This window comes from Staurois parvus, unplaced genomic scaffold (genome assembly GCF_062004578.1).
Source record: "Staurois parvus isolate SC_StPar_1 unplaced genomic scaffold, SC_StPar_1.0 ptg002035l, whole genome shotgun sequence".
NCBI classification, from domain to species: Eukaryota; Metazoa; Chordata; class Amphibia; order Anura; family Ranidae; genus Staurois; species Staurois parvus.
The window spans coordinates 75923-92737 of record NW_028319831.1 but is presented as its reverse complement, the minus strand read 5'-3'; the positions used below and the strand labels follow the sequence as shown (position 1 = coordinate 92737).

At 45.0% G+C, this 16815-nt stretch overlaps 1 protein-coding gene across 1 annotated transcript in view; it reads right to left on the bottom strand.

Moving 5' to 3' along the window:
* LOC149432949 (tumor protein p73-like) overlaps positions 1–16815 on the bottom strand; it is a 154370-nt gene that overhangs the window by 83852 nt on the left and 53703 nt on the right. Inside the window, exon 2 of the mRNA XM_089664777.1 lies at positions 2425–2520. Coding sequence (XP_089520903.1) covers positions 2425–2520 — 96 coding nt within the window. The remainder of the gene's footprint in view (positions 1–2424; positions 2521–16815) is intronic.

The window sequence follows — 16815 nt, the reverse complement described above, 5'->3', positions numbered from 1 at the left end:
AGGGCCCTCCTAACCCTCTTGTATTGAACTGTGTTGTTACTGTACTGTCTCCCTCCTAGATTGTAAGCTCCCAGGATCAGGGCCCTCCTATCCCTCTTGTATTGAACTGTATTATTGCTGTATTGCCTCCCGTTATATTGTAAAGTGCTGAGCAAACTGTTGGCGCCATAAATCCTGTATAATAATAATAATAATAAGACGGACCCGGAACATGCATGCTACAAATGAGCATAATCAAGGTGAAGAATTCCTTCTCTCTATACTTCCAGAGCTCAGAGAACATTGCATTAGCACGACAACCAGGGAACTCATAAAAGGGAGATCTCAAGAGTTGGTTGTGGCCAGCTCAGTGGATTGCTGTAGGAAAGTCCTGGATTCTTTCTTGGATACACAGAATATAACTGGATATAACATTTATAGGGAAAGTTGATCCAGGGAATATCCGATTGCCTCTCGGGGGATCAGGAAAGACATTTTTTTCCCAGCAGGAGCAAATTGGATCGTGCTTTGCTGGGTTTTTTTTTTTGCCTTCCTCTCGATCAACTGTGGGTGTAGGATTATAACTTTTTTTTTTTTCCTATGGTTGAACTGGATGGACTTTTGTCTTTTTTCAGCCAGACTAACTATGTAACTACTATAATGTGTGTTCAGCAATATACTTTACATTGCCAAACATTTCAGGACACCTAACCATCACACTGCCCCCAGCGCAGGCCATGGAGATGTGATTGGCCAATATAGCAAAGCACAACTGGAAATAAAATGGCTGCTATAAATGAAAGTCAACGCCTCGCCAGTGTTACATGCACCCAGGGAAGCAAAAGGAGGACATCTGTACATTCAAAAACCCTATAACAGGTCTACTGTAACTGTGCGCCTGGACCATCATCTCACCATTAAAGCTGAACCCAAGAAAAACAGCCACAGGGGGTCTGTATTTCTGTCCAGTTCTGAGGTCTACACAGCTCTGTTGCATTGGCACAGCCAGCCTGGAGACCTAACTTTTCTCTACTGCAGTTAAATATTACAACTACAGGCGTACCTCGGTTTATGAATTTATAGCGTTCTGCGGGACTTTTTGTATTGCGAAAAATTTGTAAACCGAAACGCGGTTTCCCATAGGAATGCATTGAAAACCAATTAATCCGTTCCAGAGGTCAGAAAAAACTAAAAGAAAAAAGTTTTTTATCTGTTCAAAACTCTTTATAAAGTGCATTTTAAAGGCATAATTACTGTACAGGGACATGATTAAAAATTAATTCGTAAATGCATTGAAAACCAATTAATCTGTTCCAGAGGTCAGAAAAAAGTCAAAAAAAGTCTTTTATCTGTTCAAAACGCTTTATAAAGTGCACTTTAAAGGCATAAATACTGTACAGGGACATGATTAAAAATAAAATTCGTAAATGCATTGAAAAACAATTAATCCGTTTGTGTTGCGAAAAAAAAAGCCGAGGCATTATTTTCAATGGATTTTCATTCGTAAACCGAAAAATTACGTTAACCGAGGCGTTCGTAAACCGAGGTACGCCTGTACGTCTGCTCCCTGCCCCCAGCCTAGGATTGGATTGGGAAGGAAAAGCCCCAGTTTTTTGAGCGTATCTGTTTGTTCTTCTCTCTCTTCCAGTCAGTAGGTTCCTTGTTAAAACAGAAGCACTGCAGTACATGGATTGTCTCTTTATTCTTGCTTTTAAAAATTAATTAAGGAGCATATTTATAGAGCAGTAAAGATGGCATTTAGCAAACATTCACTGTGGGTGAATCCTCCATGGCCTGGGAGGAGTCAGGCTAAAGCCACTTTCCTTTTCCTTTCCACCTGGGCTGTTTTTCTTGGAGTGCAGTGCTTTATCCTCTTCTTTCCCATGTGTGTACGTAGAGCCCGGGATGGGCTCTCTCAATGCTGGCACCTATGGGAGCCACCGGGGCGGCGGCCAAAATTCTAGAGGTTTTAAATGACAGTGATTGATTCACTACCGGTGAATGCTTGCTGAAAGTCACATTCAATGCCTTAAATAGACCCTTTAATTATTTTTTTAAATACCACCTGCATACATGACATTTTTTTTAGTCTGTCCGTAGTTCAGATTTTAACTGAAAGGCAAACAGGAATCAAATATGCGCACAATCGCTAAAATGGCTTACTCCACTGTCCAGCTAATACAGGTCCCCTTTATGACTGAGCTAAGACCGAACCTTCAATTATATTTGACTATCTCACAGTTCAGACTGGCCCAACATAACATGAAACCTAAATATCTAATGCATAGAAACCTCAAGCATACTTGAGACCTACAGTACTTTGGCTTGTTCCCCAAACCATTCGCCTCTATGACTTCACTCTTGAACCTGCCCTGAACACAACATCTATTTTCCCATCAGTAAAAAAAAAGATATTGAAACAAATAACCCGGAACTAAAACTTACAGGGTACTCCAGAGGTGCTCAAATGTCGTCCCTTCATCAGCCGGAGAAGAATGGGACATCTTCACCGAGGGGGAGTCAGACAAAGGATAGATCACTCTGTGACCAGAACACAGACACAATTATCATTAAAACATCAGCATGCACAATCCCAACACACTGACTTACATCACCTCATATACATTATATGCCTGAAAGTTTGTCGAGACCTTCTAAACTATTGACATCAGATGTTTCCAGTGAAAGGTGCTGTAAATGCTCTAGCATCCAAAGACATATTAGACCAGACGTTCTCCACCTTTTTACTCCAGAGGAACCCTAGAAATAATGTTTAGGTCTCAGGGAACCACTTCTAAAATTTATCAGGGGTCAATGGGAAGAATGCCCCTTGCATTGGTGGTCAGTGGGAACAATGTCCTTTACGCTGGTGTCCAGTAGGAAGAATGCTCCTTACATTGGCGATCAGTGGGAAGAATGTCCTTTATGCTGGTGTCCAGTAGGAAGAATGCTCCTTACATTGGTGGTCAGTGGGAAGAATGTCCCTTACATTGGTGACCAGTGGGAAGAATGCTCCTTACATTAGTGGTCAGTGGTGACCATGTCCCTTACATTGGTGATCAGTGGGAAGACTGTCCCTTACATTGGCAATCAGTGGGAAGAATGACCCTTACATTGGTGGCCAGTGGGAAGAATGTCCCTTACATTGGTGATCAGTGGAAAGAATGCTCCTTACATTGGTGGCCAGTGGGAAGAATGTCCCTTACATTGGTGATCACTGGGAAGAATGTCCCTTACATTGGTGAACAGTGGGAAGAATGTCCCTTACATTGGTGGCCAGTGGGAAGAATGTCCCTTACATTGGTGATCAGTGGAAAGAATGCTCCTTACATTGGTGGTCAGTGGGAAGAATGTCCCTTACATTGGCGATCAGTAGGAAGAATGCTCCTTACATTGGTGACCAGTGGAAAGAATGCTCCTTACATTGGTGATCAGTGGGAAGAATGCTCCATGCATTGGTAGTCAGTGAGAAGAATGTCCCCTTACAGCGGTGGTAAGAATGCCACCCTTACAGACAGCTAAAAAGATCAGTGGGGTCATGTTTTTGGCTTTGTCAAGTGGTATAATATCCAGAGCTATCCAGACTCCACCAAACGGGAGGTCAACCAGCCGCAGCTCAAGGAATCCCCCAAGCAACCTCTGGTGGAACCCTAAGGTTCTATTGAACGTTGGTTGGGAATGGATATATTAGGCAATTACGCAAACGTTTGGGAAAGGCCTTTTTCTGGTCCATCGTGACTGTGCCAGTGCACAAGGCCAACTCCATAAAGACATGTGTTGACATTTTTCCTTTAGGGGAAAGTGAATGGCCTGTAAAGTGCCCTGACCTCAACCCTACTGATAAACTGAAACACATATTGACAGCCAGATCCAACATGAGTAGCTGACAACACCACTTTTTTTGAATGCGCACAAATTCCCACGGACACACTCCCAAAATTTTGTGGAAAGGCTTTCCAGAAGAGTGGAGGCTGCAACAGGAAACTCCATATTAATGCTTATGGTTTTGGAATGGGGTGTCAACAAGCTGCGTTGATCACAAACATTTGACCATATAGTGTGTGCAGCCTTATTGTATCTCAAGTCAAGTCATATTAAAAGGTCAACTGCAGCCAAATAGCTTAAAGACAGTGGAAACAAATATATGGGGGCCACTATATCGGGCACAAGTTGTGTAATGGCAAGCACATTCTGATGACCCTTACCATCCCATCCCAGCACACTAAGCAAAGGGCAACCATAATATAAAACCACAGTTTTGCAGCCTATGGGGGAGTTTTACTAAAACTGGAGCACTCAGAATCGGGTGCAGCTGTGCATACTAGCTGCTAACTTCAGCTTGTTCAAGTTAAGCTTTGACAATAAAACCTGGAAGATGATTGGTTTATACGCAGAGCTGCACCAAATTTTGCACTCTCCAGTTTTAGTAAAAAACCCTCTATTTGTCAATATTCAATACACCTCCCTGTCTGGCTTTTTGGACTGGTAACTCTGAGCTCCATCTCCCATCTCCCACCCTCAAGCAGAAAGTGTTTGTAATCGTTTCCTGGATTGACTCTTTAAGAACCCTTCTCTAAGTGTTATCTTCCTAAACCGACCCCACTATAGTTTGAAAAAAAGATGCATCCTTTTCTCTGAAAATTGCTACCGATAGCATCCCCAAGCACATGCTGGAAGTGTCACTTGTTCCTCTGTGCTGCTACTTCTCCTCCTTGGTAAAAGTTTCAGAACAATGATGGAGTAGAACTGTGGCAAGGCTATGGACATTATGTATGTGAAATGGTCATCACAACGAGAAAATTACTATGAGGGAAACTTTATAGTTACATCAATGAGTGATGTGAAGATTCCTTCACCAAATGGGGTTCTTCCCATAAACATGCATGCCTGTTTATGCAGGGAACCCCTGGCCATTAGAAAAACTGACCATCCAAAATTGATATTTCTAACACTCTCTCTGACAAACCCGCCCCGCAGGCCAGAGTACTTGGTGTCATTCTGGACTCCAACCTATCCTTCCAGCCCCAAGTCCAATCTTTAACAAACTCGTGCCGCCTCCACCTCCGTAACATCGCCAAAATCCGCACGTTCCTAACTCCAGAAACCACTAAACAGCTCATCCACTCCCTCATCATATCACGACTCGACTACTGCAACTCCCTCCTCACTGGCCTGCCTCGCCGCTGGCTATCCCCACTTCAGTCCATCCTGAATACGGCTGCCAGACTCATTCACCTTTCCAACCACTCCGTTGACGCCACCCCCCTCTGCCAATCACTCCACTGCCCATCACTCAGTGTCCGCCACCCCCCTCTGCCAATCCCTCCACTGGCCTCCGCTCAGTGTCCTCCACCCCTCTCTGCCAATCCCTCCACTGGCTTCCGATTGCGCAACGGATCAAATTCAAAATCCTAACACTGACGTACAAAGCCGTCCACCATACTGCCCCGAACTACATCACTGACCTAATATCCAAGTACCGCCCAACACGCACACTCCGCTCCTCACAAGACCTCCTTCTCTCTAGTTCCCTGGTCTCCTCCTCCCATGCCCGCCTCCAGGACTTCTCCAGGGTGTCACCCATCCTCTGGAACTCCCTGCCCCAACCCATCAGATTATCACCTACTCTCCTCTCCTTTAGGCGCACCCTGAAAACCCACCTCTTCAGGGAAGCCTACCCCACCCCCTGCTAACTTGCCGACCTTCTCCACTCTTCCTACCACTCCATCCCCCACAGCTATCTCCTCCTGTGCCACCATCCCCTCCCTCCTAGATTGTAAGCTCCAAGGAGCAGGGCCCTCGATCCCCTCATGTTTTGCATTGTATTGGTATTGTTCTGTCACATGTTCTGTCCCCCATTGTAATGTACAGCGCTGAGCGAACTATTGGCGCTTTATAAATACTGTATAATAATAATAATAATATTTCCCAAGCAATCCGGTGCCAATGGTGTTTAGTCTAAAAACATTCATGTTTGGCTGATACACCTCAATCCTCATCTAATGCTTGCTGTCGTCTTATTATGCCTTCAGACATTGGGAGTTGAAGGGTCTACAATAGCCTTTGATAGGAAAAGATCATAGGAAGGACCACAGCAGTGTGATAACTTATTCATTCATAGCCCAATAAACAGACAAGTGAAAAGGCAACAGGAATACAAGGATGTACTAAACAATGCTGTACAGATTTAGAAATATTCTGGTAGAAGAGTTCACAGGCATGTATTTCAAACACATATGTAGCTGTTTGGCTTGAGTTGCACTTTAAATCTCTACCACGTGATACCTACTGATAGCCTCATGTAAGCATTTGCAAAAAATACTGAAGTGGTAAAAATAAACTGCAATATGTATATTATTTTATCAGTTATGAAAGTTGGCACTAAACATTTTTGAAGAACCCAAAATTAGGTACAGAACTGCAACCTACAGAACAAGAACTTATGTATTTAGTTTTCTTAAAGTGGCTGAGGGCCACAAAGAAGAGGTTAGAGTAGTTGTTTCCAACCAAGGGTCTGTGGAACCCTAGGGCAGCCTTTCTCAACCAGGGTGCCCAGGCACCCTGGGGTGCCTTGAGGTTTCTTCAGGGATGCCTTGGAAAAATGTCTAAAAATTGCCCAAAACTTGGACACAAGCCAGTGGGTGGAACAAGCCGGCCCCTTAGTTACAAAAAGTCACAGGTTTTCATTGTGCACCATTACGACCTTCTAGCCGCCGGCATCCTGACAACCAATTACATCATCAGTTGATAAGGAGGATGTCAGTTGCCTGCACAGCATCCTAGTTTGACTCTCCCCTACCCCTCTCCATCAGTGCTGGGGTCACATTACCCCAGTGATGGAGAGAAAAACCGAGGGAGAAGAGAAACACTGGAATACTACTCAGTACCAGTGTATTTGCTTTGGAAGAATAAATCACCTCTAACATCGCGTGTTATAAATGTGTGGATATTGTTGTGTTGTATAAAACTATTAGAGTAGTTTTTCACATTTTAGATTGGTGTGCCCTTTTAAAATTATGGACAATCTTGAGGCACCCCATTTTAGAACGGGGTGCCTCAAGACTGTCCATAATTTTAAAGGGTGCCTCGAGACTGTCCATAATTTTAAAGGGTGCCTTGACTGAAAAAAGGTTGAGAAACACTGCCCTAGGGTTCCTCCAGAGATAGCTAGGGGTGATCTGATGGTGCCTGCATACTTCAAGGTCCAACACCACTTGGCAGAGCCAACAGCATGACTGCAATGGTCTCATTCTTTGAATGGGGCATTCTTCCCAATACCAATGTAAGGGGCATTTTCCTCATGACCCTGGATAAGCCAATCCTACAGGGGTTCCCCAAGGCCTGAAGAAGACTTATGGGGTTCCTCTGGAGCGAAAAGATTGAGAAATGTTGGTTTAGGACAGGGTTTCTCAACCAGGGTTTTGTGGAATCCGAGGGTTCTTCCAGTGGTTGCTTGGGGTTCCTTGAGCAATGTCTGCCACTCAGATAAGTTGCCACTGACACCATTGATTTTTTTCAGTGATCTGTAAGGGGGTAATTCTTCCCAATGACCACAAATGTAAGGAGCATTCTTCCAACTGACCATCACACTAGAGTATCATGGGCTGTAGATATAGTAACTTTTACCAGGGAATCCCTGAGACCGGAACGTTATTTCAAGTGTTCCTCTGTGTTGAAAAAGGCTGGTCTAGAGGGTCTCATGGGGCCAAAAGCCACTAGTCAGACATTTCTGCTATTGCCAAAGGCTGCTCAGAGCCAAAAGTCATGAGCAATGCTGCAGATTATTATTCAGCCCAGTGAATTTAGGATTACATTGTAACATCTAATAGAAGTTGGCAGTGGTGTATTTAGGTTATGTGCTGCCCTAGGAAACACAAAAATCGGATGCACCCCTCCCCCCCCCCCCGCCGAGAGACCCGACATTGACCAACAACACCCCTGCCCCTCCCTCCCACCCGAGAGAGTTTTCCACTAACACACATTCCCCCAGGACATCCCTGGGAAGGAGAGTTGGGCTCTGCATACACCATGAAAGCAGCCCACAGCCTTCTCTGGGATCCCACCTGGTCCCCATGCTGTTTGTATGGTACCCTTTCTTTAGCCGACAGAAATCTGTCCCTACCACGAAAGAGTTGGTTGGTTGTATTTGGCTTCAGAGCCAAAGTTTCCCAGTCCTCCCCTGTAAGCCAATATGTCCAAGTCCTTCTTGGTCCCCATAAAACAATTTATTTGAGAACCCCCACTTTTTTTTCTTGCCACCAATCAGTGGCACCATGTCAGACTTTGTATGGTACCCTTTCTTTAGCCAATAGAAACCTGTCCCTACCACAAAAGGGTTGGTTGGTTGTGTGTGTCCTCCGGGCCTAAGGTTCCCAGTCCTCCCCTGTAAGCCAATATGTCCAAGTGCTTCTTGGTCCCCATAAACCAATTTATTTGTGACAATCGAGGTGGTGCCATGTCATACTTTGTATGGTACCCTTTCTTTAGCCGACAGAAATCTGTCCCTACCACGAAAGGGTTGGTTGGTTGTGTTTGGCCTCCGGGCCAAAGGTTCCCAGTCCTCCCCTGTAAGCCAATATGTCCAAGTGCTTCTTGGTTCTAAATTCACCGTGGGCCAACAATCTCAATATTGGCAATATACTAAAGCATGAATACATTCAAGACCTACAAGCAAAATATTCTATTCTACTTTTTATTTATACAGTTCTGTCAAGAAAAAAGGTGATTGTAGCCGTATTAGTGCACTCAATTGTTTCTGTCAAGAAAAAAACCCAAAACTTTGCATTGCATTAATTTGCTCCTGGCCATAGGATTCGTAACTGGCAGCAGGGCATGCTGGGAAATCGTACCAGGCAACTCTGATTAGGCGGGCGTGAGGACATCTCAGCGGGAGTCAATTACATTAAAGTGTTACCGCTTCCGTCATGAGCTAAGACACCAGCAAAGCCTCGAGAGGTCTGCGCCACATGGAAGACGGAATTAGAAGCTGCACTTCCCGTCGTTAAGATGTGCCAAGATGGACGAGTTTGGGCCTGTCCGGCGTTGGTCATAATATGTCACTTTACTGCCTTCATATCTGACGCCTAATACGAAAGTTAGCCTGCCAAGAGGTCTCTGATTGGAAGATTTCACGACACACAGCATGGCGGCGGCTACCAGTCAGCACCCCGTGGAGATCCCGAGGACACAACGCTATGACTGCGCTGACGTACGAAAGATACGGAGATGGCTTTTATAGAAAAACACTCCTAGGATGTAGGCCACGGGCCAGAATGTGCTTGAGCAAAATTTAAACAAAGTACCAAAGACGGTGATAGCCCAGGGTGTATTTTTGTTGCCGATTGTGCTTGGTGCCGGCAAAGCCCACAAAGGGCAGGAACATGTTCTCCACAATGACTACCAACCACCAGCTTAGGTCACCTGGAACTTTAGATGGGACAGCAACAATCCAAACCATTCTAAATGTGCCTTCCTCTGGACATCTGTATATAGAAAAAAGTAGAAAAACTGCAATGGATGGGCTGCTGGAAGGGAGACACGGCTCCTTAACCCCTTCCTGTCCGGACACTTTCCCCCCCTTCCAGTCCGGACACTTTCCCCCCCTTCCAGTCCGGACACTTTCCCCCCCTTCCAGTCCGGACACTTTCCCCCCCTTCCAGTCCGGACACTTTCACCCCCTTCCAGTCCGGACACTTTCACCCCCTTCCTGTCCGGACACTTTTACTCCCTTCCAGTCCGGACACTTTCCCCCCCTTCCAGTCCGGACACTTTCCCCCCCTTCCAGTCCGGACACTTTCCCCCCCTTCCAGTCCGGACACTTTCACCCCTTCCTGTCCGGACACTTTCCCCCCCTTCCAGTCCGGACACTTTCCCCCCCTTCCAGTCCGGACACTTCCCCCCCCTTCCAGTCCGGACACTTTTACCCCCTTCCAGTCCGGACACTTTCCCCCCCCTTCCAGTCCGGACACTTTCCCCCCCCTTCCAGTCCGGACACTTTCCCCCCCTTCCAGTCCGGACACTTTCCCCCCCTTCCTGTCCGGACACTTTCACCCCTTCCTGTCCGGACACTTTCCCCCCTTCCAGTCCGGACACTTTCCCCCCCTTCCAGTCCGGACACTTTCCCCCCCTTCCAGTCCGGACACTTTCACCCCCTTCCAGTCCGGACACTTTCACCCCCTTCCCCCCCAGGCCAATTTTCAGCTTTCAGCGCTATCACACTTTGAATGACAATTGCGCAGTCATGCAACACTGTACCCATATGAATGTTTTTGCATTTTTTTGAGACAGAAAAAGCTTTATTTTGGTGGTATTTATTCACCACTGGGATTTTTTTTTTTTTTTTTGCTATGTAAATGAAATAGTCTAAAAATTAAAAAAAAAGGTTTTTCTTATACAATTTTGCAAATAAATAATATTTCATCATAAATCTTGGCCAAAATTTATTCAGTTATCTTTTTAGTAAAAAAAAAAATTAATAATAATTAGTTTATAACCAAAAATTATAATTTTTAAACTTTTTTTTCCATTTTTATTTTTTTATATTATTATGGGGTTTTTTTACATACTGTCACCCTAGCAGTACAGTGTCACCATAGTGACTTGTGGGGGGGTGATGAAGATTTTTTTTTTTTTTACACTAATTGCTTTTACACCCATAAAGGTTGTAAAAGCAATCATTTCTCCTTCTCTCTGGCTGCATTCTTGCAGCCATTGAGAAATACTGTGTGAGCTGTGATTGGTCACAGCTTGTCACATGGTACAAGGCTGTTGTGAATAGCCCTGTACCATGTGACCTCTGTGATCATTCACAGATTTCACACGTAGTAAGCAATGATGTCAGAAGCTTACTACTCAGCATGTGATCACTGATTGGCCAATCAGTGATCACATGATCGGGACCTCGCACAGAGGTCCCGTACGACGATCAGTGTTCCACTGTGCCTGGAGGACACAGCGGGCACTGGATTGCTCCAAGGGAGCTCACACAAGCAGGGGGTGGGGAGGCCATTTATAAACGGCCACCCGACCCTGCACTGCCACCGTCCGGCCGTTTATATACAACAGCCGGATGGGAGGTGGTTAACCACTTGCGGACACTTTCACCCCCTTCCTGTCCGGACACTTTCACCCCCTTCCTGTCCGGACACTTTCACCCACTTCCAGTCCAGGCCAATTTTCAGCTTTCAGCACTGTCGCACTTTGAATGACAATTACCCGGTCATGCAACACTGTACCTATATTGGATTTTTAGCATTTTTTTTTCACACAAATAGAACTTTGTTTTGGTGGTATTTAATCACCAATGGGTTTTTTTATTTTTTGCTAAATAAAAAAAAATACCGAAAATTATGTAAAAAATGCGATTTTCTTTGTTTCTGTTATAAAATTTTGTAAAAAAAAAAAAGGCCAATGTTCAGCTTTCAGCGCTGTCGCACTTTGAATGACAATTACCCGGTCATGCAACACTGTACCCATATTGGATTTTTAGCATTTTTTTGGCACACGAATAGAACTTTCTTTTGGTGGTATTTAATCACCAATGAGCTTTTTATTTTTTGCTAAATAAAAAAAAAAAATACCGAAAATTCTGAAAAATAAAATACGATTTTCTTTTTTTCTGTTATAAAAGTTTGTAAAAAAATTCTTCATAATTTTAGGCCAAACTGCTAGATTTCTTTGATGAAAATACCTCAAATCAGTGTTTATTATTCAGTCTGTAGGAAAGTTATAGAGTCCACAAACTATGGGATATATCTTAAAATCAATAAATCCTGATGTACTGACGGCCGATCTAATTTCTTGATGCCCAAAAATGCCCGGACAGTACAAATACCCCCAAAACCACTATCTGAAAAGTAGACCATCCAAGGTATTTAGTAAGAGGAGAGTTTTTAGAAGTTGTAATTTTTTGTCACTTTTTTCTTTTTACATAATGTCACCAGCGCAGTACAGCGTCATTATATAACTGGTGTGGCAGTGATCAGGGACACTAACTGGTGACGTAAAAAAAAAAAAAAAATTTTTCAATTTTTTTTATTTTTTTCCTTTAATACTTTTTTATTGCTTTTTTTAACACACTGTGACCAGAACAATAAAATGTTTCCATAGTAACATTGTACTACTCTGGGGACGTGATCAGGATTTTTTTTTTTTTAACACGATTGCTTATAGAAGTGAATTTCACTGTTAAACAGTGGATATAAAATGTCAACACACATAAAAATTTAAAAAAAAAATTAAATGTAAAAAAATAGACGAAGATAAATCATTTCAGAACTTTTTCCACCTTTAATGTGACCTATAAACTGTACAACTCAATTGAAAAACAAACTGAAATCTTTTAGGGGGAAGTGAACATAAAAACCTAAAATAATGTGGTTGCATAAGTGTGCACACCCTCTTATAACTGGGGATGTAGCTGTGTTCAGAATGAAGCAATCACATTCACAATCATGTTCAATAGGAGTCAGTACACACCGCCATCACTGAAAGTGCCTCTGATTAACCCCAAATAAAGTTCAGCTGTTCTGGTAGGACTTTCCTGACATTTTCTTAGTCGCATCCTACAGCAAAAGCCATGGTCCACAGAGAGCTTCCAAAGCATCGGAAGGATCTCGTTGTTAAAAGGTATCAGTCAGGAGAAGAGCACAAAATAATTTCCAAGGAATTAGATATACCATGGAACACAGTGAAGACAGTCATCATCAAGTGGAGAAAATACAGCGCAACAGTGATGTCACCAGCAGTGACGTCACCAAGAACTGGACGTCCCTCCAAAATGGATGAAAAGACGAGAAGACAACTGATCTGGGAGGCTGCCAAGAGGCCTACAGCAACATGAAAGGAGCTGCAGGAACATTAGAAGTCATTCATACAAATCAAAGGATTCAGCAGACAGAAATGACACTCAGTGTTCTGGACTGAGGCAAGTACACACTATAGAGGGGTGTGCTTTGTTCATATTTCATGTCTGAGGTTTAAAGCCACTTTAATAGGATTTTCTTGTATCTTTACATGTACTTCACTGGGGCTTTTTTTCCCCTCAGAGAGTAGGTGCAGGAACCTACCTCTGAGCACAGTGACTTGGTTCCACCCCCTACCCACCTCCCAGTACTGCTCCTTATAGAGAATACACGGCCAAGTATCATTTTGCGGTGCTATGGAATGTGTTAATGATAAAACCAAAAAAAAAAATTGTAAAATAGATGCCATGCAGCCAGCAACAATAGACCCCCCAAGCAAATAAAATACCACCCAGTATCAACAATAGACCCCCAGCATCAACAACAGATCTCCCATCAGCTAGCATCAATAGACTCTCCGGCAGCCAGTAACAATAGACCCCCAGTACAGCCATCCAGAGCAGTGTGATTACAGTGAAGCACACAGACACCGCCCCCTAGTAAAACAGCACACAGTTAACCCTTTGATCATCCCAGATGTTAACCCCCATCCCCTACATCACCGGTCTCCAAACTGATGTGGCCCTTTGCTTGCCCTTATCCGGCCTTAAAGGAACTATTCCTCCCACTGACACAAATGATGGCACACAATTCCTCCCACTGACACCAATGATGGCGTACAATTCCTCCCACTGACAGCAAATATGGGATATTATTCCTTCCACTGATACCAATGATGGGGCACTATTTCTCCCACTGACACCAATGATGGGGCACTATTTCTCCCACTGACACCAATGATGGGGCACTATTTCTCCCACTGACACCAATGATGGGGCACTATTCCTCCCACTGATACCAATGATGGGGCACTATTCCTCCCACTGACACCAATGATGGGGCACTATTCCTTCCACTGATACCAATGATGGGGTACTATTCCTCCCACTGACACCAATGATGGGGCACTATTCCTTCCACTGATACCAATGATGGGGTACTATTCCTCCCACTGACACCAATGATGGGGCACTATTCCTCCCACTGACACCAATGAAGGGGCACTATTATTCCCACTGACACCAATAATGAGGCGCTATTCTTCCCACTGACACCAATGATGGGGCGCTATTCCTCCCACTGACACCAATGATGAGGCGCTATTCCTCCCACTGATACCAATGATGGGGCGCTATTCCTCCCACTGATACCAATGATGGGGCGCTATTCCTCCCACTGACACCAATGATGGGGCATTATTCTTCCCACTGACAGCAATGATGGGGCACTATTCCTTCCACTGATACCAATGATGGGGTACTATTCCTCCCACTGACACCAATGATGGGGCACTATTCCTCCTACTGACACCAATGATGGGGCACTATTCCTCCACTGACACCAATGATGGGGCGCTATTCCTCCCACTGACACCAATGATGGGGCGCTATTCCTCCCACTGACACCAATGATGGGGCACTATTCCTCCCACTGATACCAATGATGGGGCACTATTCCTCCCACTGACACCAATGATGGGGCACTATTCCTCCCACTGATACCAATGATGGGGCACTATTCCTTCCACTGATACCAATGACGAGGCACTATTCCTCCCACTGACACCAATGATGGGGCACTATTGCTCCCACTAACACCAATGATGGGGCACTATACCTCCCACTGACACCAATGATGGGACACTATTCCTCCCACTGACACCAATAATGGGGCACTATTCCTCCCAGTGGCACCAATGATGGGACACTATTCCTCCTCCTACTGATGGGGCACTATACCTCCCACTGAAACCAATGATGGGGCACTATTCCTCCCACTAACACCAATGATGGGGCACTATACCTCCCACTGACACCAATGATGGGACACTATTCCTCCCACTGACACCAATGATGGGACACTATTCCTCCCACTGACATCCCTGATGGGGCACTATCCCTCCCACTGATACCAATGATGGAACACTATTCCTCCCACTGACACCAATGATGGGGCACTATTCCTTCCAATAACACCAGTGATGGGGCACTATTCCTCCCACTGACACCAATGATGGGGCACTATTCCTTCCAATAACACCAGTGATGGGGCACTATTCCTCCCACTGACACCAATGATGAGGCACTATTCCTCCCACTGACACCAATGATGGGGCACTATTCCTCCCACTGACACCAATGATGGGGCACTATTCCTCCCACTGACACCAATGATGGGGCACTATTCCTCCCACTGACACCAATGATGGGGCACTATTCCTCCCACTGATACCAATGATGGGACACTATTCCTCCCACTGACACCAATTATGGGGCACTATTCCTCCCACTGACACCAATGATGGGGCACTATTCCTCCCACTGACACCAATGATGGGGCACTATTCCTCCCACTGATACCAATGATGGGGCACTATTCCTCCCACTGATACCAATGATGGGGCACTATTCCTCCCACTGACACCAATGATGGGGCACTATTCCTCCCACTGATACCAATGATGGGGCACTATTCCTCCCACTGATACCAATGATGGGGCACTATTGCTTCCCACTGATACCAATAATGGGGCACTATTCCTCCCACTGACACCAATGATGGGGCACTATTCCTCCCACTGACACCAATGATGGGGCACTATTACTTCCCCTGATACAATGGGACAATATTCATCCCATACATACCAACGATGGGGCACGGTTCCTCCCACTGACACCAGGCCCTAATCCAGCCCCCTAAAGTTTGAAGGAAAGTAAACTGGTGGTTTGTTTAAAAAGTTTGGAGACCCCCGCCCTATGTGAATAAGTAAGAGGTACATAGTACCTAAAAAAATCCCTGGTGATCCTGCCATGAATGCCCCTGTTCAGGCATTTCCTGTTACTGGGTGACAACTGTCTCCCAGCTGTACTCCTGCATTGTCATCCTGTCATCTGCGGCTATGATGGAGACCACAAGTGGCCGTGGTGACACACTGCCCAGGCATGGTGTCACTATCACCAGCCAGTCCAGAGCAATGACGTGCAGCCGGCACAGAGCGCATTTAGACAGGAAGCGACTGAAAGAGGCTGGAGCAGATCAGCAGCACCGAGATGTGAAAACAGATGAAAAAAAGTAAAAACAGGATTCATTTCTAAAAAATGACAGTTATGTTTGCTACACTGTGCTGTAGTAAAGTAAAGCCCAACCAGTTCAATCCGGGGTTTGATGAGGAATAAGCAGCACTGCTGAAAAGATTTACTCAACAGGTCAGTTTAGCAAAAAAAAAAAAAAAAAAAGCTGCAATGAGAGATCATCCATTCCTGCCCAGCTTTATTACACAGAAACGGAGACAATGTATCTGAATTCCAGTATTGCGCTGCCCCCTTCAGGCTGTATTTTGTATTGCACTTCAGCCAAGGACTAGTTCACACCTACAGTATGGGGTTTTATTTTATTGCTTTTTGCATTTTGCATAAACTCACTACAGTCCATTTAACAAGGTTTCCAATGGGACACGTTCACATCTATGCATTTTCAGCCGCTGTGTTTTTGGATAGGATCAGGGACTTTTTTTTCCCCGCAGCAGATTGCAATATGCATAGGTGTGATCCAGGCCTGACCTTTCAAATAAACTGGACCTGGTAGATATAAGGGGCTGACCTCCTTAACCACTCCATGTCCGGACACTTTCACCCCCTTCCAGTCCGGACACTTTCACCCCCTTCCAGTCCGGACACTTTCACCCCCTTCCAGTCCGGACACTTTCACCCCCTTCCGGTCCGGACACTTTCACCTCCTTCCAGTCCGGACACTTTCCCCCTTCCAGTCCGGACACTTTCACCCCCTTCCAGTCCGGACACTTTCCCCCCTTCCAGTCCGGACACTTTCCCCCCTTCCAGTCCGGACACTTTCACTTCCTTCCAGTCCGGACACT